Below are 23,828 nucleotides of genomic sequence, written 5' to 3' on the forward strand. Positions count from 1 at the left end.
GGAACCTGACTAGAAAAATTCATTCTAAAGAGATTAACAAAATCCAATTAGCCTGGTAAAACCATTAAGTAAATTAGCAAATTTGGTAATCAGAATGTTGTCCCTTTCTATTTACTTAATTCTAACATTTACAGCTTAATGTGGTAAATGTTTAACAAAGAAAAGCCTTCTTTTTTGTCACACACAAACATAGATAAGTTTATACCTTTAGGAGACTTTTGTTTAAATTGAAAGGAACCTGAAAGAACTGTTCCATAGTTGCTCGTGAATCAAATACCATCAAAATGGCTTTGCGTGGATATAGAAAGCCAGTGGTTTTTATATTTTAACATATGGCATGTATGTATACTATATATATAAATATAAATATCACTGTGCATTTGTGTGTGTATGTATAAATACAAATATATATGTGTATGCACACACACACGTATACTTATTAGATCTCTTTTTAAACTTCTGGTAGATCTGATAAATTAGAATCACTCACTACTGAACGTAGCAAAATTGAAGTGTTCTTCTCCATTTACTTTCCCATGGAGGGTAAGTTTCACACTTTGGATAAATCCACAACTCCAGATATTATTTATTCAAACCTTTCAAGCTTCACATTGAATTTAATGTGAAAAAAACTCAACTTTTTTCTGAAGCTGACATGGTAAATAGAAGCTATATAACCTATGCCCTGCATATACCTCATGCCTGCATCTAAAGGAGTAACCTGTAGGTTGGAAAGGCTACACTTATTTTTGAAGAGTCTCTCCACTACTACAATGGGTGAAATGTCACAGTTTCTAAGGCAGAAGAGGCCTGCCAGCTGGTAACGCCTATGGTAACTAGTGACAGGCTGGCCTCTGGTGGGACCAGTGCTGACCAGCAGAGTCTGTCCTTGCACCTCTTTTCTGTGGGGAGACATAAGTGCCAGTTTTGAAGCAACCTGACTTTGGATTGCAGGGTTGGGGGAAGTTTCACTACATGCCCCAGCATGTTTAACCCTTCGCTGCAGCTGAAAGGGATCTCTGTGAATAGTTCATCATTGTTTTGGGCAGGTGAAGTGGCTCAGGGATAGTCAGAGGCACGAATAACAAGACCAGAGAGCTGGGCACTGTCTTTAAGGGCTTCTGTCATGCAGCGTACCCTGATGTCTCTTACCACAGCCATCTTGCAGGCCATGAGGGAAGCAGTGAAGAACACCCTGGACGCACTGGCAGAACAGACAGCCATCCTTGGTCCACTCCCCGTGCCTCACTGTGCCACAGAGTCTGCATTATAAGGAAACAACTACAATAATATCAATCTATGAAGTGGAGTTATGTGACTTAAAGTTAAGCTTTTACTATTTTGGGGGAAAGGAATCCATTCCATATTTTGCTCACCTGATCCGTTTATCATGTTCGCAGTGTCTACCAGTAAAATGTTTTGGACATATGGAGAAAGTCCCCAGGAAGCAGGTCCCTCCATTCTGACAGCAGTTCCTGTTCAGCTCATGGGCTGGAGTCAGAAACAGAAAGTTATTTCAGAAACCAGACTACTGAGCAAATAAGGCACCTGCTTTAGCTGTACCCAGCTGGGCCACCACTCTAAATCTGATGCTTTTTAGGTCTGATTTGTTTGCTTTTTGCAAAGAATCTACCCAGCTATCCTGACTTGTTAGTAGCTTCAAAAAGGTCAAGGACTGAATTAAGCAGTATCCTCTTAATTTAAGTTTTAATTACTCTTTCAGTAACAGATACCATTGCCTGAAGGCTTTTGTTTTTGCTCTGCGCTTAACTGGAGATTAAAGTTTGTAGGGGCACTCAGCCAGGTACCTTTCATATATTCTTTAAACACACAGCAAGAGTTACAAAAGAGTCTACTCTGCTCTGCTCTGCTCTGCTCTTCTGGATATCAAGTCTGAAAAAGACAAGCAAATTCTGGTTGGCCGTCAGGTGACTATGATCTCCATTAGAATTTTCCTGGGGAAGGTTGATCTGGATTCTCAGTAAAAGAGAACAGGTAGGAAGATTGCACAGAAAAGAAAAGAAAATACTGTACTAGCCTGTATTTTTAGAAATGCTTGAGAAGATGCTTCTAGACAGTGAAGAGCGACAAGTATCATATATATCTAGTGAGAAGGCACTGCACGTATAGCAGCAGTTGAAGCAAGTATCACACGTCTTACATCAAGTATAAAAGTACCAGTTCTTTTTACTATCCATGGCAGCTGAGGGAAATGTTAGTAAACGTAAAAGGAAATAGCACTCTCTGAATCATGGCAATAGCTTTCAGCCCAAATCCCTTGATATTCCTGTGGCAAGTGAAGTTCTCGGACTTTGGTAATAGCACCGAGAGCAGGCTGAGAGAGACATCTCTACTACTGCCATTCTTTTTTTGTTTCCTTTAGAAACAAAAATGAACATCTTTGGTGAAGAAGAGAATTCCTAGGCATCAATAACCAGTGCTCAGACAGTACATTTCCCAAGGCACGGACTGGTGGGTCTGAGCTTGGCCTTTTGGGCCCTGTGTATGAAATACAGGGAGTTGTTCTGTAAACATGGGCCTCTTCATCTTGAAACTGCCCTCACATTGAAAGATCATGAACATGAGGCGAAAGGTCTTTTTCTGATCATGTATCATTCAGTGTTTGACTGGCAACACACTGAAGTTGTCACATTACCTCTGAAGGGGGGAGGATTTAACAAAAGCTTCTGAGCTCAGACCTACATCTACTTTTTTTTTTTAAATCATCAATCACTTTTAGCTTTCTGCACCAGTTCAAACGTTAAGTAATGAAATGAAGGCATAGCGCTTCCCATTTCTCCACAGGACCAACATTTTTCAAGTACTTTGCAGGGTATTTTAGCAGGCATTTCTGTGACGTCTTTAGGAGTGCATAAGTGTGCATCTGGCTCATGAAATGGTCTCGCTGTGTTGCCAAGGGCTGCATGCATACTCATCAGGTTTCACAATTTCAAGGACTCCCTGGTATTTGCTAACAAAACTGCACTCTGGTGTGAAACCTCTTGACATGGGACTTGCATGTTTTCCTGAGCAGGTAGGGGTTTTGTGTGTGTGTGCGTGCRTGTGTGTGTGTTTAAAATACAGACATCAGTGTGTAACAGTGCAGAGTACTGTGCATATAATAAATTGGAACAGAAATCATCTTCTAGAAAACAAGTTATTATGTAACCCGGGTGCCCTTTTTCTTCTGTTGACACTTCTTCATAGTGGACATGCGAATCAGTTGTTTCCTCCCATGATGAATGACTTACCATGTGTTAACCCAATGAAAGGTAAGACGTCTGAAGGGATTCTCTGTTTCCTCTTGGAACTGAGATTATTCATTTCCTTAAAAGTGTTTAAAGATATGCTCCAATTTTCCTGGTTTGGGGAATTGTTTCCCCCTTCACACCCTTTAAACATATCAATTAGAAAAGGATTGTAACATGTTCTTGGGAACAGCTAAAGTGCAGAATTAGCATATGACAGTAGCTAGAGTAATTGACAGCATAAAATTATTTCTCATGAAAGTAAGAAGTGTCAAAGTTGTTATTTTAGAAAGTGATAGAGATGCTGAAGTGTGTTTTATAGCTTGGGTTACCTATTTCTCTTTCTGCTTCATTGTTCAATCCAGTTGTTATTACATGGGTTCAGAAGGCAGTGCAATGGTAAAATAAAAAACACTGAAATGCTTGTAATGTGAATTTTGTTAATTATGTGAAAAGTAACCAGCAGAGATCAGGGCCTATGCTGTGGATCATGAACATGGAGCAGATGGGCCCCATAACTGTGTCTCCGTTCCTCTGAACCTCCATGTGGATTTCCTGCATCCTTCATTGTGCAATAGTCTGGCTCCACAAGAGAAGCCAAAGTGAGCAATGATGTTACAGAAAATCCTAACCCTGCAAGCATAAGAGTAATGCCAGGCATAAGAGTAACCCCATTCATGCATGAAGGTGCCTGAAAGCTGAGAGTACAAATGTAGTTGTTTTCACACTAGTTATTTACAGGAGGGGGAAGGGAGAGTTGTTAGTATTTTCTTTACTTGAAAGAACCACCACCCATAAAAACCAAAACAAGGAATAAAGGTTATGTCTTACCACTCTCACACTGAAGTGCTTGTAAAGGTAGTGCCAAACTTAAAAGAAATCTGCAGTACAACGATTAAGATATATGAATAACGACTACACAAAAAGCTTAACAAATTATAGCATGAAGTCAGTGAAACTTAATTATAACTACAAATTTTTTTGTAACATGTAAGAGAAGGGAAAGAAAACAGTGCCTATGTGCAACACAAGCATTATGGGAGAACAGAACCCCCACTTTTAAATAACTACTGGACAAAAAAAGTGTAAAAGAAAGGTGTAAAATACAAGAATATAACAAAATTGATAAATTTCATTTTCCATATGCAGTAGCAAATATTTTCAAGACTAGGATTTTTATTATATATAAAAAAAGTATTTGCTTACCTAATAAGCTTCATTTTTTCCCATCTGGTCTGCCTATATTTCATGTCTTTCTTTGTATGTGAAATTCCTTTGCTATAACTTTTACACTACAACGTACGTAAAGAAGAATTAGTTTGACGGGAGTTTTTGGTGAAATACAGAACTGAAAGTAAAGCAAATCCTTTGCTCATCAACCAAGAAAAATTTGGTGTACTTCACTCTCGGTTCTTTAACACTGCACTCTCTGCAGCAAGTCATTTACAGACGATCAACACCTTTCTACTCTCTACTCTCGCCTCTCATTTCCCTACTTGACCTCTCTTCATTAACCCATCATTTTGCCGTGGCATTGGGTGGTGGATTTATCACAGCCCCTGCTATGAAGTGGTCTCTGGGGCAAGAATTAAAGTGAATTTCTCACTCAAGGCTTCTCTTCTCTTCTCTTCTCTTCTCTTCTCTTCTCTTCTCTTCTCTTCTCTTCTCTTCTCTTCTCTTCTCTTCTCTTCTCTTCTCTTCTCTTCTCATCTCATCTCATCTCATCTCATCTCATCTCATCTCATCTCATCTCATCTTAAAATATTCTTGCGGTGTCATCAGTGAGGATTGGTTAGTGACACAAATTCAGAGCTATATGGTCAACAAAATACTGTCCCTAGAATAAATGAGGAACTGATATAAAAGGTAATATTTTTAACTTGATTTAATTTTAATCACTTCTGTTTTCTATATGCCCCTTTGTTTTGGGTATATTTTTAATATTACATGTAATATTTTCCAGATTGGTTGGTTTATCTCAACAATACCACTAGTGTCTTGTGAGATGAGTCTAGGAATTCAGCTATACAATAATGTATTTATTTTTCATTTAGAAAATTAATAATTCATAAAAATGAGTAATTACCCAGAATTTTGAATATAGATTTCATGTCTGTTTTTAAACCAAGTTTAATGAACTAAGACCTTATTTAGGTTTGAAGCAAGTTTATTGTGATCTAATTTAAAATAAAAAGCTCTGCTCTAGAATTCACTTTGCTCTAACTAAATAAATGTCACTAAACTGGTGCAAGTTTGTGGGGGAAAAGTCAGACGGAGACCTATTACACTCATGCTCAAAGAATACTCATATATCATTTGCAGTATTGTGAAATACGAGCCTTTTTGAAATAACTGGTTGATCCCCCTACATGCTTTTGTTCAAAGGTCTCAGTTAGGTATTCTGTTGGTTTGCAATCTATTTCTTGGCTTTGTTTTAAAAATAATTTTAAGTGTCACTTTTTCAAAAACTCTGCTCTCAACAAAGACTCACAAAGAATTTTTACTAAATGAAGGCTGGGATTGTCATGTATTGGTGTGATTCCAGTTTAGGTTTACAATAGATTGACATATGAGGAAGAAGGCATATATACTTTACATACAGTGAATACTTTTCAGATTTGTTTGCTGGACTCTGGAATTTCTTTCAGGGCAGGAGTTTAACAATCCTGTCCGCTTGTTTGAATTTGTCCTTGGAGTTCAGTCAGGAAAGAGTGCCTCTTTGAAAGGCATAATGAGTGAGGAGTAGCTTGCACTAATCTCCCAGAGCAATTCATTCCTCTAATGATTTACTCCCCAAGGCTGATCCTATCTCTTTCCACCATACCTTCCACATACAAACATACAAACAACTTCAAAACAATTATCATCCTCAGCATCCTGGGACAATTTAGGGAGAATAAGACGTGCAAATTGAAGTGGTGCTCATTTCTGTCAACTTTGATTCAGGTTAATGATTCTAAATAATAATTAGTAGTTGATATTTGAACACCTTTTCATTGAAAGCTCTCCAAAGATTACAGCAAATCCAGGTCATTTAGATGAACAATTCCACTCATTGCAAAGCAAATGAACAAGATCTGTGGCTGAAATCTAGGGCCTTAAGCATGGGTTAAATTTTTGCGTGCTGTGAGTAATCCCATTGGAAGTGGTTCAGTGCACTCTCTCACATTTGTATCRTGTGAATTATTGTTTTACCATTCCACATCTCACAATAAAAATTCTGGCAACACAGATGATAGATGAATGACTTTTAGATGCTAACATTTCCTTTTTGGTCATTTACAACATATGATATCTATATTTTTTATTAATTAAAAAAATAGGATAAATGTGCAGTTGCTGTAGTAAGCCTTCAGGAGTCCAGGGTTACCAAAGGAATACTAAGTGTGAAATGAGCTTGCATAGTTCCCGCTCATTCCTTGGGTGTTCAAAGTCCTTGCTATGCTATTTGAAGCAAAGCCTATTTGTTTTCTCTAATATTTTATCCCTTCTTTAAAGTTTGATTTGGAGAAGGTATATCGATAGGGAATTTATTTTGACCATTTTCTTATAAATATCTTGATATAAAATCACTTACTGCAGATTGTTTTGAAATGATGATCACTGTCTTAAAGCTTAATCTTTTTAAAAAAATTGAACAAAAATTAGCAGTAAACCTCAGAGATTACCTTGTTTTGTGAATCTTGTTAAAATAAAAATTGCAGCTTCCTGCTTTCCCTTTAGGTTTCTGTTTGATTTTTCTGTAAGGCAAGAGGTTGAAAGCCAGTACTTTGGGGAAGGTGCAGTAAAAATTAGCAGCTCTTTAAAACCTAATGGTTGTGGAGGAGGGCCATGGAAACAGCAAGACATTTAACATAAAGAGTGCTTAAGTTTGTCAATGTTGGGTCTTATCATCATGTTGCCATTTGCCTGGCCAAATAAAAACAGTGTGATTTCTCAGAAGCATAGATTAAATCTCAGGAACATTAGATCACAATAGTAAGTTCGTTCATTATTTTTTCAGTTCTATCAATATCAATTACAATTACCTTAATTCACTTCTTAAATGAGTTCTGCAGTTTCTCTCCTTTTAGTGTGCATTTATGCTGAGAGTCCTATTAAATCCAAGTATTCCCGTCGCACAATAGTGACCGAAACCCTTTTGCTGCATTCTAACCACAACTTAGCATGCTATAACCAGTTATCTACTTGAAAATATGGTACATAAGCCTGGCAAATTACAATTCTTCTAAGCATATCATCCAAAAAGTGCTAACGTTCTCTTTCCTGCATGTTGTTTCATATCTCTGTTGTTCAGTTCCCCATTTATAAAACCCAGATGAAAGTATTCCCTTGCATGAGGAGAATATTATGAGCCTGTATTCATTCATATATGTGAAGTGATGAGTAACATAAAGATGTTCATAAATATATTGCTGAGAAAGTAGTGATATAAAAGGCTTCAGGAAAGTGAGTCTGCCCATCTAATGGTTAAAACTATTTTCAAAACAATTAAGATTATGGTTTTCATCTTTTTGATATACATATTATAGGAAGAAAATACAGCTGCCTGAATCTTGTAAAGTTGATGTATAACTCTCTTCTCCATAAACTCAGGGAATTCTTACCCTGGGTCAGTGTTGTCAAATGTCAGTCTCATATTCTGCATTTGGCTAGTGGTAATTCATGGACTCATCTCCATATGTTGAGCAGCCCAGTGGCACAACTGTGTAGGCTTTTCTGCATGTGCTTTTTGGGAGGAAATGAAGGCTTTTAGAATGCTTGAGGCACTTGCAGGGTTAAACAGCAGCAGAGGAAGAGATTTTAAGAGGTTAGGGTTGTCTAAATGTAGGTCCTGCATGCAAAGTAAGTTCATGGTCAAGGTAATCAGAAGAAAACAAACAAAAAATCAGATGTTAAAATTAAAAACAGGCAAAATTATATTACAGATAATTATGTTAATACTTTAAACACTTCCTTATGACTCTTTATGTTGTCAGAACAACTTCTGGGGGAACTGGACAAATCTGCACTCTTCAGTGGGGTTAATTACAGATATATTGCTGTGTGCTTGCTTTGTAATCTCACTGTTTGKCAGGTTTCACTCACATTGTGCAAACGTCTACACTGCTCAGACATTGTGATTCCTTGAACTAACCAGATTTTCTTTGTAATGACAGCAAACAAGTCAGCAAACAAATCAGCCAATGAAAAGTACAGGTATGTTCAATCTGTAAAAGGCATGACTTTTTAAATCTGAGTATTGGGTGTTTGTTAGTGTGTTTTCTACTTGGAGTATGTCTGTTTCAAAATCAGCGAAACCCCAAATGTTTCCTCAAGATGTATCCCACGAGCATAGTCGATGTGTCTTGATCTTTTATTGGTAGTGTCCAGTCAGACAAGTATAAACGGAAACTTACTAATTGGTGTTTAGAAAAATCCATTTCCCATTCAAGTTCAAGATGAGAATATAATGTCTTGTTTTTCAAGAGCTGTCTCTTCAAGGAGAGGTCATGCATGGTACTGACACAAATAAAGTGAGAGTTAATTTCCTGTTAATGAGTTAAAGATGTCAAAAGGACAATAGCTTTAAGGCTCAATTAAGTCTCTGCAGAAGCAGATGAAAGTGGAGAAGACACATCAGTTTAGTTTTTTTTTTTTCTTCTACCCAGTCATATTTTACCAGAGAAATGTCAATGAATGCCTCTTTTTAAAGTCCTTTGGGCTCACACACATTTTGTTTTTAAAATAAATCACTTGGGGTTTGAAAGCGTAGATATAAAGACTTTTTTGAGTTATTTTTAACACAAGTTATTTCTGTGATCTGCATTGCAGTTTGACCCCCAAATATTTGCACTGGTAATCTGAAGGTGCATTGAACTGTGACACATGGTTAGGAGTGAACTGCTGGAGGCAGGAAAATTTCTTAGTTCAACCTCACTGCTGAAGACAAAGTATACTGTTAACTTCATCCTGGCGTTGCATTCATCCTCTTCAGGAAAGCAATATTTGACAAAGGAGTTTATTTTTTGAAGGATGCTTTTGGAGGATTCACAGAAGGTCCAGGTACGGTCCCATGCTGCGTAAGCTCCACACTTGGAGTGACCCCTCCTGGTACCTCTGTGCATAGCTTTTGTCTCTCTAAACAGAGTTTCTGCTTAGAAATTAAGCAGGCAGCAGAAAGCACTGGTTTTCAGCAAAAGACAGAAGAGCCTTCACGGGTCTATTGTAACAGCCACTGCCTTCTCCCCCTCTGTGTGTGGGGCTGACTAGGGGGAAATGTGTAAGAGCATCTCTCCAAGCCTGTGAGAAGTGCCATACTGGCCATCCACAAGAACCTTCTAGTAGCCTGAATAAAGACAGCGTGGAGAAGAGCTTGCTAACAGCCAGTGTGAAAATGTTACAGAGGGACCTTTTCTCTTCAAATGCTTCGTGCAATATTACAGTACAAATTTAATGGGGGCTTTCCTCCATTTCCTTCAAGAATTCATTACACAGTGCTGTAAGGGACAGAGGTAAGAGTCTATGTCTGAATACTCATTGTTTAAATCTCCCCTCAATGATGAACATATCTCCACAATCAGCTTAAAGATTTAAACCTATTTCCCTGGTGTATCAACCTCCAATTGACTTATGGCCTTCACCTACCCTTTCTTGTCTTGCCTGCTCTTGCAACCCATGCACTATTACCCTGCCCACATTTGTTCAAAAAATGGATATCGTTGGGTCTAACAATGAAATATGTCTCTTGACATCATGTTTAATGCATGAGCAGGCACAGAAGTGGATTTGCAAATAAATTTTAAAGTTTATTGGTATAAAATATCACTAAAGTACAGAACTTTTACAGCAAACAAGATCTCATGAAGAACATTTCTTCAATCAATATCCCTATAGAGCTTTTCAACTTGGAACAGTAACCAAGGAGCTCTATTTATTAATGCTGGACTACTGGTCTCATAAAGAAGAACTGAAAGTACAGATAATGCTCTATATTTTCACAGCTTTGCAAGGAAAAACATTTTCTTTGGAACTGCTCATACAGCTACTTTTCTTTTTGCTCCTTTTACAGATCTTGAGGGCATATGAACCTCTTCTATACCAGTCTTATCTATCATCAGAATTTTTCAATGGTTTGACAAGTCACCACCAGATTTGGCTCCTTCCACCTGAAAATCTTCCAACATTCTCCCAAAAGAATTTGTACCTTTAGTTATTCCCACACAACTCTTATGATTCACCCAGGGCATGAAAGGACACCATCTCTGCCAAGCAAAGAAAACTTCCCTCCAGTTGGCTGCAAAACAGCCCTTGCATTGTCAGGAACTCGGTTACTCCCACCCCAAAATAACTATTATGTCTTAAGGCCACCAGGACACCACAAGGGGCTAAGCTCGTTCTCATGCACCTGCAGCCAGTTTGTACAACTTCAGCTTACAGCCAGAAAGTTACCTTGTCCCTGTTTCATTTAAGGAGAGATTTCATGATGGTATTCTGCTGCTGTTGCCTGTCCAATCTGAGCTTGGTGCAGATTTCCACTTGGCCTTTGTAACCCAGAAGTTCTTCTGTTTCTGCAGGTCTCTCAGTTCTGCATCACTACCCTTTCCTGTAAATCAATTCTAGATTACATCATCCTGAAGTGGCACTTCATCAAGTCAGACTGGTTCAGACATATAGTTTGCCAAAATAACATTAAATTTTAATCTCCTGCTCCTCCTTTTCTTCTATTAGTTGAATCAAAGTAGCATCTGCATCCCTGTGAAATAGCAGAGTCAAATCCAGCCACCTGCATCACTGCAAATACATGTGCTGTCTGTTTCTTATTAAGGGCTGTCAAAATCACATCATTCAGAACTGGGTCTTTTTTGCTGCCAGAGAAGCCATTCAGAAGTGGCACTGGAAAAATAATGAATGCCAAGAAGATAATCATGGTAATGTGTTAGTTTTACTTCTCATATAATTTTTATAGTTTCTGGTAGATATTCTACAATGCATGAGGAGAAAAATAGCAGGAGAGGACTTTTGTCTCATGAGATGCCTGCTCATAGTTCAAACCAATCAATATAAATAAAGATAGAACTGTGAAGAGGCAAAGGATTGACAGGAAAATTATGTATGGTAGTATAACAAGGTGTGGTGGATGCTCTTCATATTAACATAGTTATGTTCCTTCCTGGAGAGTGAGGAAGGTAGATGATTAATACAATCCTGCCATGGTGACATGGCCTTAGTGGCACTGTCTTGTTATCAAACTGATTTGTAAATCAGTATCTCCTGTGAGAAACGAGGACATGCGAGACATGAAAACTTCAGCAAGGGGAAGAAGGTCCCCACACAGTAGAAACGTTCAGAAGTGTAAAGGAGAGCAGACCCTGATTCCCACCAGAAGACAGGGGTAGGGTGAGCTTGACCTTGATTAGGAACTCAGCTCAGTTAACACTGCCTGATTTTCTTCCCAGATCTATGGGTATGAATAGACCCTACTGGGAAATGGGAATGTGCCTGCGATCCCTGATGAAGAAGAAGGATTGTGATTTGTGGGAAGGAAGGTTTGTGTAGTTGCCTGCTAAAGAAGAATCAGGGAAATGCATCAAAGTCCGGCAGGGAGAATGTCTGTGCAGAGACTTGAGGAAAGAGGAGCGCTCGTTGCCTTCCACAGACATGGTGTAATGGGCTAAGTGACTAAAATGCATGAATGATCTACAATTACTCTTTTCTGTCTTGCTCTTGTACTAATCAGGCCCATGTTCAGTTTAGCCAGGTCCACTTCAGTGTATGTCACAAAACAGATAGAGATGTAGTAGCAGGTCCTCTCTCACAGTCTGACAGCTGGGGGAGGTGTAATTTGGGCTGTAGTATCAGGAAGCTTCTAGTCATTCACCGTGGTGTGCTTTACTAATTACCTCTTTGAGTTCTGAGCAATGCTTAACAAGGCAATTAATGGGGATTAGAGTTTTCTATGGAGGCAGATTATGTCAGAACATTATACTGTGTCACCACCTTTATTACTAAACTATCATAGGGAGTAGTATATTAATTATTTGATTAAAAGTTGCTGTGTATCTGTTAGTTAAAATCAGCTGCCAAAGGTGAGCTGACAACTTCTGTGAGAAGGGGAAAAATGAATGTGAGGAAAACAGCCTCTGAAAGTTGAAATATTATGGTCCTGGATTGTTAATACTAATATTCTGTGGTGTCAGCCTGGACCTCTTGAACAGTTTAAGTACCTGTTTTGGGTTTTTGTCATGTCACCATCAGTAGAGATGAGCTTGCAAGGGAACATGGGTAATGTGGCTCCTTGGCAATAAGACTGTGGCTCCTTGCTGAAGCCCTGCTTCCAAGTAGGGCTGTGAGACTTCTGGGAGACCCTGGAGGGCCTCTTCTCTTCAGCACCCTGAAGTATGTATTATATGATCATGTGAAGATTTTGTGTGCAGCTAATAAGTTTAGCAAAACCGGTTTCCTTTTATATATTGTTTATATATATGTGTGTTCAGCTTCCCGTCATTTAATTTGTTTCTTCACAACTGAGTTCAAATAATGTGAAACAGCTGAAGTATTCTCACTGRGATACAGCCAGAAATTTTGGGGGGCTGAGGAGAATCTGGCTCTCTCCCCTTCTAGAGAATATGCTCTAACCACCAGGCAAGTACCTCAACTAATGAAATAGAGAGAACTTTTTGTCTCTTTTTTCTGTACCAGTCTCTGTTCTGTCCCTACTGTATTCTGCAGGAGCGCTGATCTTCTTAGTGTGTRTGAGCAATGTGCTGGCTGCACTGGCCCTGTCAGAGGATTTATTTGCTGCCTTGTCTGTGGTGGTACTTGAGGGAGGCGCCAGTAAAGAGCCCAGTGGTTCAGGCTGGGCCAGCTCTGGGCAGTGCAGAAGCAGAGCTGTGGGAAATAGCCAGGCTAAAATGACAGAGGCTTTGGAAAGTTTAAGGTGAATAGCTCCTCTAGAGTTGTGAGGTTGCTGTCTTTTGAACTTATCTGCCAAAACCTGGCTTTTCTTATTCAGCATGCTGGGTCTCCTGAGTCTTTTTTTTGGAGTAACAGATTGAACTGAGCAAGAAGCTACTCCAAGATGATTTTGAGCTTTTGACTCACTGGAAGACAAAGTAGTAGCTCCTTAGCTAATCACTCCTCCTTCCAGGTCAGCTGTGTGTTGTGTAATTCCTTTCAGGGTATGAAAGCAGAGAAATATTAAACCAGGAGGCCATCCTTTACTCCTGAAAGCCACTTTGTTCAGATAGAGCCAAGTCTGTTTCAGGTCACTTGTGCTGTGGCACTGAAGAGCTCTGTCTACATTTCYTTGAACAATGTTGCTCTTGAACTTAATGAAGTTGTAAAAGAAGAGATCAAGGTCATCATAATCATAAAAATATTTAGTGGTGTCCCTAGGTTATGCATAAAAGAGGATTATTTGGTTGAATGGAATAGTCTCTGACCCAAGATGGCCACTGTCTTGAATAACACATTTTAATGTAAACATGTTGGATGAATGACTCCTTTGTACAGAAGGCACCCAAAATTAAGAGTTTCCTTAGACATAGTCCCGTAGACAATCTTGACAAAATTGAGCCTGGAGCAGTTTTCATAAAGCACTGTTAAACTCCCCATTGTGTAAATACTGGATTTTCCCTTTTTAGTTGCTTTGCACAAGATATTCTTGAGGGGACAGACTGAAAAACAACGATTGGAAAAGGTTGTTATCATTTCCCCCCTCCCCCCCTCAAGGCATAACAACAAAACATGGCTTTAATTAATATTTGTCCAGGATGGATTTACTCTTTGTGATTAGCTCAGAGTGTCAGTTTCCGGAAAAGGATGAATTGAGTAAACGATAGAGCTGAGCCATACAATATGATTTATGAATGAGGCAAAGCCCATAAGCACTAAATGGTCACAATATTTTGGCCTGTTTGGGTGCATTTTGATTGTGCCTGGCAAGCAGGTGGTGTTTCCTGGCAGACGGGGAACTGGATTGGTGCACAGTACTGGGAGCAGGACCAAGCTCTGATACTGGCCAAGAATGTGCCCAAGACAAGCTGCACAAGTTTCCTGCTTTAGTTTCTCCATCAGGGAAAGAATGGGGTAATAAGTCTCATCTTTAAATGCTTTGAGGCCTATTAATAAAACTAACTATGAGTTTTAGGTATATGTTATTGTTTGGTGCTTTGGACTTTTTTTTTTTTAACTAGTTTGAGCAGTTTTTAATGAAATGCTTTTGCACTCAGACTGTGGAGGTAGCATGTTAAATAGCTTGGACATGGTCAAATGAAGTCTGCTTGAAGTTTAGGCTTAAATAAGCAGGATGAATTGTGTGCTGCGCAGCTCTGCTCTCCATCAGCTGCTCCACTGGCACTCCTCTGTCTCTTCAACAAGTATGTGAGCAGTGAGAGAAGCAGATTGGGGAGCTGATCTAGCTGAAAACTACCCAATCAAAAATGTGTGTATATCTATTTATTTCAGCTGGATGAGTTCTCTGACCTGCTTTGCTGCACAGTCTCCCCAGCAGCTCTGCTGGCACAAGGAAGGAGATAGAGGGGGGAGGCAGAGAGAAGGGCACAGCCTGTGGCTGGGAGTGAGGAAGGTTTAGGAGCAACTACCAGTGTCTGCTGCCTAAACTTGTTTGTTAAAGTGCAGGCCAAGACTCAAGCTTGTGTTGAGGAAGCTTCAGGAAAAGGCTTATCTTCTGGTCTTCAAAAGTCTCCAGTTCAGCAGAGTGAAACCTAGAGATCAGAGCAAAGTTCTCCTTGATGGTTGGGCAGTACATGAAAGATGTCAGGGTGGAGAGATGGGCTAGGAGCAAGTAGGCTGGCTCATACAAGGGCCAGGGTTTGCTGCAGGGCTTGGCTTGAGCTCAGTGCTCCTGTTTGCACCTGCACCAGTGGGCTGAAGGGTCTCTGAGGTCCCACAGAGCTGTAGGTCCCAGGGGCTTGAAAAAGACCCTTGGTATCTCTCACTGGCTGCTGCTTGTTAATGAGACTGCTTTTAGGCTGTTGTGTTACATTGTGAAGGATTGATAAGGGTGCCTAGGGCTTCAGGTAGCATTTTATTACTTAAATTTATGCAAATATGCTTCTGGTATCCACTGAGGGTCCATTTGCATCTCTCCTTTTTGCGGGAAGGCTGATACTGTTCATGGGAGCAATCAGTGTCCCACCGCTTTTATAGCTGATCCTCAGCTTTGAAGCTGCTCTCTGAGAGTAAAAAGGCTATTCCAGGATTTGGCCTTCAGTGTAACATTGCCTATTAATAACCTGCAAACGATACATGGATTATATGAGATGATTTCTGTTTGCTTTTCTTTATGAATGGGCTACCTGATAATCTCTCACACCTTCCCTTAAAAACATGGCCTAAATCATAAAACGCTGCTTAGGTATTCTGAAAACAGCATTTAATTTGGGTAAATCAAGTCAAACAGAGCATATTTGTCTTTCCAATTGGTTTCTGCTCTAACCTTTCTAATTACAATAATCTTAAATGACATGTTAAGTTTCATTCATATTGCTTGGACATTAAATGAACAATTAGGTAGTGTGGGATTAGAGCAATATCAAAGCTCTGATAGTTTTTCAGCATTATGCAAAGCCTCTCATTTTCCTTTTGACTTGGAGCACTATGACGATTATAGGTTGTATTCAGTAATTATACTAGCATTGTTCTTTCCTGTCCACAGATAAGGCTGTGTCAGCATTTCTGTTATAAGCCGCTAGTTTCAAAGGACTTTTACTTGTCCATAAAAACTTGCTCTGGGATGACATTGGTATTAAAATCTCATCTCAGGGTAAGGAGAAAAAAACCTGTTGATGACTGTGTCCTGGTTTTGGAGATAGCAGGAGAGTTTTAAAGCAGTCAGAGTCAGTTCCTGAAAACTCTCTACCAGTTTTACAGTTCAAAACCAGCTTTATTTTCTACAGTGAATTTTGGCAGGTTGCTATTAGGCGACCCAGTGGATTTGTTCTTTTCCTTTCGGAGGCAGGGAAGGGCAAAGGGTCAGAAATACAAAGCACTCAGATCTCAGAGTAAACTTCACCAGTGACCCCTGGCACTGGAGCAACCTCCACTCAATCCTCTGGGACAGGAGAGCGGCAAGATAAGAAAAGGAATATGTGCAAGAAGGGAGGTAGGAATAAGAGCAAATTTCTGGGAAAGGTTCAAGGCTTTTAAGGCAACTGCAGCCAAGATCTTGCACACTGTGCTCACTAATAAGAAAATGGTTGCAGAGGAGGATGAAGAGATGAGGGGGTTTCTTGCTTTTTGAGGAGCACTTTGGAGGTGCTTGTATTAGTAATACATATCCTAAAAGGTAGGATGAATTTTAGATGTGTAGGCAGGCTGAGAATATTATATCTAATCATTAGCAAATAGCAGATTGTATTAATAGAGGAGTAAATCAAAAGAGACATAAGTCTCCCTGTCTAAGTTTCTGTGAGAGTATTCTATAAACTGTCCCTGTATTGGGCTAACTCTCCAAATGGCTGTCAGCAGACGCAGATAATGCTCCTTGTAGTGTCACTCTGAGCAGGATTATCATTTTACAGGGGTTAAATCCAGACTTATAAATTCATAGCCCATTCAGAAAGATTTCTTTATATTAATATACTTCATTATGTTCCTCATAAGATATGAGGATCCCTCATCAGCCTTGAAACTTCACTACTCTCTTACCAGTCCTGCTTGTAAGATCCAAGCTGAGTCCCCTTTATGCAAGAAAAGGGTTGACGCATCTTTCAGTGTGTGGAAATGCCTTTTATGACGCTAGAAAGCCCCACAAAACACCGTGACTTAGGGTCCAAACCTCACCCAAATGTAGCTTCTGCTAAGCAGCTGTTGCAGTTCATGTGTATACGTGTACATCGCTGAGCTAACACGAGTAGTGATGTCTGGGAAAAGCTCCACGTCTCATACAGAAAGATAAGAGGATGAACTCAAAGTAGGAGAACCTGTAATGAATCATAGGCCTTCAGTTGCATCCCTTCCAAACCCTCTTAGTTTAAGACACTACTTCTTCACACGCTTTAACTCCCCCCACCCCTGCAAAAGATATCTATCCTGTTTTTCCAGATTAAATTATCTCCCTGTTCTTTTAATGAGTCTGGCACCCCACTGGCATCTGACTCTTCATCTGACTCCTCACACTTTTATGGTGAGAGTCCAGTTATATGAGCAGTGTGACTTCTTTGCCACCCAGTGTGTTTGCTTTGGCATGTCTCATGGATTGGGTTCAAGATGCTTTTATTTTCAGTCCTGTTTTTTAGGGGAAACTGTGGATTTCAGTTCTAGCTGGAGTGCTGATTATTTTGTACATGGGTCATGTTATCTAATGCATGGAGCAATTGGCCAGGACCTGGTACCATGGCTTTTTTGCTGACCTTTGAATCTGGCCCATCTTTCTACTCCTCCTTCCCCTCTGTTTACATGGAGAGCTCTGTGGGGCAGGTATTATCTGACGTTCTTTGTGTAGCATGGTATCCAAACCTTGCATGAAGCCTGTACCCTTTTCTAGAATGGAAATAATGCCTTTTTAGTTAATGCTACACTTAATACTGGAATATAGTAGGTGAACCTGGTGTCATATAGTGGGTTTCCTTAAGCATTGAGAACTTTAAACACCTCAAAACTGTGGTATGGATCAATCTCCTTTTCCCTGAATGTTCCCCAAAGTCCAAACAAGTGTTGTTGCATGGACAAGGAGGGGTGGCACTGTGAGGAACATATGGCCATGGGGTGTTACATTGAAGGTGAGCTGCTGAGTGATCATTCAAATTCACAGCGCAGCCACGGTGGCCGAGTTATGCTTGTTTGCTCATTAATTAGAGAACTCCAGAGAATAGTCCCTTGGTTAGGGAAGGACATCGGTCAGGAAGGACTGCGGAGTAAAGAACTATATTTAAGCTCTCTCAGTTTGGGCTAAACTGCCAAGAGGTCTGTTAAGTTACTGACAGAATCATTCTTCACAGCTGTCAGCCCTTATCCATACACTAGAAAGACCATTAATACAGCTAAAATGGAGTATCTGTCACTCTTGTTCTAGCACAGAGGGTACTTCTCATAAATAGCATTTAAAAGAATTTGGGTCTGGATTACTTAGTGTTTGTTTAAGAGGGTGATAAAACTTTACGACTTTTTTTTAATGTTGTGAGCTTTTTTTAAGCAGTTCTGTACCATGCATTTGTAATGAGGAAGTGTCATGCATTTTGCTACACCATGTCAGCATGAAGACAAGAATGGTAAGATAATGAAAGCTAGGAAGATAAGCAAGTATCTATCACATTTTAATTACAAAGTTAATAAGAAGAGATTGGCATGACTCAATCTCTTGCTGTAACACTCAAAAGCAATGTGAAAATGTGGCTAGAAAAAAAGTCAAGGGAAATGAAATGTTTCTTCAAGGAGCTGTTTATAAATATTTGAGTTATTATGTTTAAACCAATTAACTGAATATTATGCTCCTCTGAAACTGCATGTTACTTTTATGGAAAATAGTCTGAAGAGTATCTAAGTGTCCTTTCTAACCATGTTGTTTCTGCACAGCCCTGACGATTTTATCAATTTTTTAGCTTGTCACTTTTCCAGTCCTGCGGTCAGGTTCCTTTGCTTCTTTTTTGTGGCTCATTTCTGAGTCCCAYAGAAATTGCAGTTTACTTTTTTGCCTCCCTTTCATTTCTGTTATGACCTTCAAGGTAAATTAAAAATTTATATTTTTGTGTTTTCAAATTGCCAGAACCATTTTCATGTCAATCTGCTCCAGTTTCTGATTAAGTTTGTTTCTTGACATTTAGACTTGAATTTTAATATTATCACACTTTTATTTTCGCTGATTGACCCTAGATAATATTTATTGCTCTGGATTCTTTTGTTGGTGGTAATTTATAAAACTCCTAGGCAGATTACCCCTGCAAAAGTGATGGAGATTGTAATCAAAATGTGTTGCTAGCACCTGGATAAATAAAGATTACATGGCCCAAAGTCCTGAATCTAACACGGTAGAACTTGAGCCTGAAATAATTCATCTAGACACTAAAGGTGAAATTGCTAAATTCAGAAATGTGACTTAATTCCAGAAATATGTTCTCAGAACTCCTGTGGCCTTGGGCTGGAAAAGATACAGTCTGTACAGAATAAGGTCCTTTTTATCATTTTAAAGAGATGGTTTTGGCATGTCCTAGCTTGATAAGAACATACTCCAAAGTATTATTCTGTGACATAATTATACAAAATGTGCAATGAGTGACTTAGGTGGGGGTAAATGCCACAGTTTAAAGTAGTCACTTCCTAGCATTGCTCCTCCTGGCTCCCAATGGATTTTCCTCCTTTTGGCTCACTTCATGGGAAGGGAATAAAAAGGATCTAAATTATGCGAAATGCAAGGAAAAGCTCATTCTGGAGTGCCTCTCTCATTTCTAAGATATGCCAGATCTGTTTTGCACTTTGTGCAGTCACTCATGCAATGGAAGAGAGGATGCAAAATGCTGCCTTTATTGCAGTTCAAGCTCTAATTTCAATCAAAATGGTATAAAAATCAATGCTGTTTCAGATTGGAGTTCTGGTAGAGCTTCAGTAGGCATGAAACACAGACAGATGGTGGGAGAATTGAACTGTGTGAACTGGCATTTTCAAAGAAATCTAATTTTTAGTTAAAACCTGATATTAAGTTGGGTGTTTACCTTGGGATTTTTTTTATTAAAGCACAGCTATATTGTAATTATGCTGTTATCCTCTAGACTGGAAAAGAACGCGTATTTCTGGTTGATGTTGCTTAAACTTTCTCAAGAAAAGACCAGACTGATGAAMATGAGTTTAACAGTTTTTTCAGCCAGCAGGCAAGCTCTGCTCAAGTTTGACATACCTGCTGATGTCTTGATTTCTGAGCACATGTTCCAAGGTCATCTTTTTTAAGGGATTTTAATGGATTTTTCAGGCTCCCCAAACATTATTTGCATGTTTAAACTCCCATAATAGATTTGATTTGACCTTGGGATACACAAAAGAAAATTCAAAAGGTGGTGTATAAAGATAGAACAAACAGCATTTCCAACTCTTATTTTGCTTTAAAAAGAACAGTTGTTCTAAATAATTTAAACCTTCAAACTCTTCCTCTATTTTTCTTTTTTCTTTCTCCCCGCCATTGGCAATTCAACTCTTTTCTACTCTGAAACAATATGGATTATCAGAGAACTAGTGACATGGTCATATAACAAGGGACTGAAAGCTTAAGCAAGTGAGGGAAGAGATTTTTAGTGTGTTCATAACAAAACCCATTTTGCGGTACATTACCTCAAGTGTTCTGGTGGCAACAAAGCAGTCACCCTAAAAAGGAAGCAACTTTCTCAAATCAGCCTACGGAAATGCTTTGATGCTATTACAGAGAATGTCACCTCTGTATGAAGCATTAGAAAGGGAACAAGAAATATTTCTGACTAATGGCAAATGTATGGCATTTGGTACCTTTAGAAACAGGGCAAACCTGCCATGTTTCTAAGGGTACTAGCTGTGAAGGAATACATACGGGGTAGTGCCCAGGTTAGAGGAAAAAGTGTTTTGGGGGTATGTGTGGTTGTGTGTTTTTGTTTGTTTGTTTGTTTTTTTTAACTCCTGATGACAGAAGGCTGCAAAGATGCAGCCCTGTGAAACAGCTGAGGCCAGCTCTGGGCAAGCTGGTTGGGGTACCAGAAGCAGCTTATTCATGGCACTATGGATGAGCTCTGTGCAGGATGACTTGTGCTGCTGAGAAACAGGATTGTAGCATTTGGTTTACCTCAAAAAAAATCCAGGTGGTTTTGTCTCTGTTGATGTAGTGAAAAGTTATGTTAGCCAAAGTGGGTTAACCATTAATTAAGCAGCTTTTGTTCTCAATGCTTTGTGGGTGTATCAGAGTCTATTTCTCAGGATATGTATTAATGGCTTTGCAGACATTTAGTATGGTGGCTAAGAAAATCTGTAACTCCCACCAAATCTGGCACCACTAGTGATCTGGGATGTGTGGCATGTCTGTGCAATGTTCTCTCTTCCTTAGTCTAAGCTGGGATCTGCCATGGTTTAAAGAAAAAAAAAAAACTCAGTTATTCATTAAACAACTTTGAAAGAAAGCTACTTCTTTAAATTACCATCAGTTTATACAGAAACCCTAAATGTCCAGGAACTGCTTCTGCTGAACACTTACTATGTCGCTAAACTCTTTTTCCAGGCATCTACAGCTCAAGGAACCATGATTTATTAATCTTGAACACTTTGGAGTGCTTCAATCTCTTTTCATCAAGTGAGGGGATAAATAAATAATTTTAAAAGCTGCAATAGACATTTCACATATGAAACTTCTAACAATGACAGCTAATTAATTATAACTCATTTAAGCCATGAAGTAAAACTAGCTTAAGCTTTTGCATTACACCATCATTTTCTCCTACAAAACAATTTTTTTTTTTTTCCCTCCAACATGTAATGAATGTGGGATCTTCAGCTAGATGGGTCTTCAGGTTGGGTCTTCAGCATTTTTATCCGTTTTTCCAGCCTCTCCATCCATTCACTTCTGAGCCTAGGAACAGAAACATCAGTCAGGTGTTAGTCTAGCTTGTCCCCAGTTTTTTATAGGGACCAGATTTCTAATCTTCGCACTTCCCACTTTAGCACATCTTCCCAGTTGCCACAGAGGCTGGCAAGTTCCGTGACCTTGGAGCACTTTGCTCTAAGGCAAATCGGGAATCGCTTTTAAACCCTGGCGCAGGCTCGCCCGAGCGTCACGGTCCACCTTCGTCTCCAGTCTTCCCTCTCAAGCACCTCTGTGTGCCCAGGCTACTGGTCACCTCCACCGGAGACTGCCTGCTGCCACCTAGTGTCACCCAGCACGTCCCTGCTCCCCTTTCTCCCCTTCCTCCCCAGAAACTCACTTTAACAAAAGTGTCGCGTGGAGGGATTGTAGGTTCCCGAACACTTTTGGGCTTGGAAATGCTGTGCGTAATGAAACTGCTGTTAGACCTATAATAGATGGTTTTAGGTAACAACTGGCACTTTTTCTTTATTGTAGTGCCTAGGTACTATAGAAAGACAGTCCCTGCCTCAAATAGAAAAGACAGGAATCTCTCGGCTGAGGAGCTACAACATGTTGGAATTAGGTTCTTATAAATGGGTAAAATATGCTAGAGACTGACTCTTTAATCCAGGGTTATTACTGAAAGGCCATTCTTCCTCCTATTTTGTTAAAAATTAATCTGAAGATAGGCATGAAGGGATTTTGTGCAAATGCTTCTCGTCTTCTGGAGACTTTGTTTGAAGTAAAGCTGTACTGACTTTGCAGCAGACTATTTTTTCTTCTTTTTGGCTGCTCGAGGTAAATATGGCTACGGATTATGGTTGCCTTGGTCAGTTAGTACAGTCAGTACTCTCCTTTGTTAAAGATTTGCCTTGTGCAAATTAACTCATCTGAATTAATTCAAACTAATTCCTTTTTTGTAAAGACAAGGCCACAGAGTGAAGGTGGGCCAGGTACACTTCTGTGCTAGCTCTGCTGTGGACACAAACCTTCTTGTTCAAGACAAGCTTATACCGCTAGAGGTTGTCCTAATAACTTCAGGAAGTACCAAATGTTGGGCCCATCTAGTGAACAGTGAACCTTAAGGTTTAAGTGAACCTTATCCTGTGAAGCCATAGGTTAGACACATTAGTATGCCAGTTTGGGAAGCTTTATTGTTTTTTAAAAATCCCAGAAAAATAAAGACTACTTTCAGCTTTCATTGCCTGACTTTAAGCAAGAGTGCTACCTATATTTAAAGAATGGCGGTACAAACTCAAATAACCTTTCCAAATGCAAACTGCATACTTTGTCAGAGCACTTCTTTGCTGACGTTCTTTCTCAGTTTGCAGATAACGAGTTTGTTGTTCAATAGTCTTTTCCCAGAAGTTTCTCAGGTCACTGGTTTCGCATCCCCGTACTTCATGACGTATGTATTGACTATTCATTTTCTGTAAAGCAGAAAATCAAAACAACCATATAACAAGATATTGGCCCTGCACCTGTTTGATGGCTAAAATACAGTGGTTTTCTTTCAATTTTTTTGCAACATTAGGTTCACACAAAGTCTCTTTTTTGCAGGATCAGGATACAACGGACATGACTCATGCTTTAACCTTCTCATCCCTAATGATGACACTTGGGGATCTGTTGTTTGTAGTGATTCAGATTCCTAGCTGTTCAACTCAAATGTCTCTTGCCTCCATCTGTGGCTGTGACCTTTAAGCTCACGATGTAATGCAGTGTTGTTGCGTTCTCCAGCTTAATGATCAAGATACTTTTTGCTGTACTTATAAATGAAAGGAAATATAAAAATAGCCAGAACTAATGGGATTTTTTCAGTTTTCCTGACTATATAATGATAAAGTGACTATTGTGGATTAGGGCCAAAGCAATAAAGAAGAGGAGCTCTGGTGATCTGCTGTTAATCATTATGATGTTTACCTTAATTTTATTTGGGAATGGTGGAAGTTTAAATAAATAAATAAATTGTCTATACAATTAAGTTTATATATATAACTTTATAAGATGCTAACCTGCAAAAGCCACTTTGCTTGTTAAATGCTTCTCACTCTCCTGTAGCTTTC

At 39.3% G+C, this 23,828-nt stretch overlaps 1 protein-coding gene across 1 annotated transcript; it reads right to left on the reverse strand.

Moving 5' to 3' along the window:
- Positions 1-21,689: 21,689 nt before the first annotated feature.
- On the reverse strand, positions 21,690-23,189 carry LOC112976794 (protein FAM240B-like). Its single transcript, XM_026088393.1, has 2 exons — positions 23,050-23,189; positions 21,690-21,768 (listed from the first exon to the last, which is right to left on the reverse strand). The coding sequence occupies exons 1-2, from the start codon at positions 23,187-23,189 to the stop codon at positions 21,690-21,692; spliced, it is 219 nt and encodes a 72-aa protein (XP_025944178.1).
- Between the last annotated feature and the right edge of the window lie 639 nt (positions 23,190-23,828).

This window comes from Apteryx rowi, unplaced genomic scaffold (genome assembly GCF_003343035.1).
Source record: "Apteryx rowi isolate R43461 unplaced genomic scaffold, aptRow1 scaffold_77, whole genome shotgun sequence".
In the NCBI taxonomy this organism is placed as follows: domain Eukaryota; kingdom Metazoa; phylum Chordata; class Aves; order Apterygiformes; family Apterygidae; genus Apteryx; species Apteryx rowi.

Bases quoted from the DNA above. Each gene is read 5' to 3' on its own strand.
- LOC112976794 (XM_026088393.1), bottom strand. From the start codon at position 23,189: ATGAATAGTCAATACATACGTCATGAAGTACGGGGATGCGAAACCAGT. The intron at 21,769-23,049 runs GTATGCAGTTTG...TTCTGTTCCTAG, and splicing joins CAAAGAAGTGCTCTGACAAA to GCTCAGAAGTGAATGGATGG.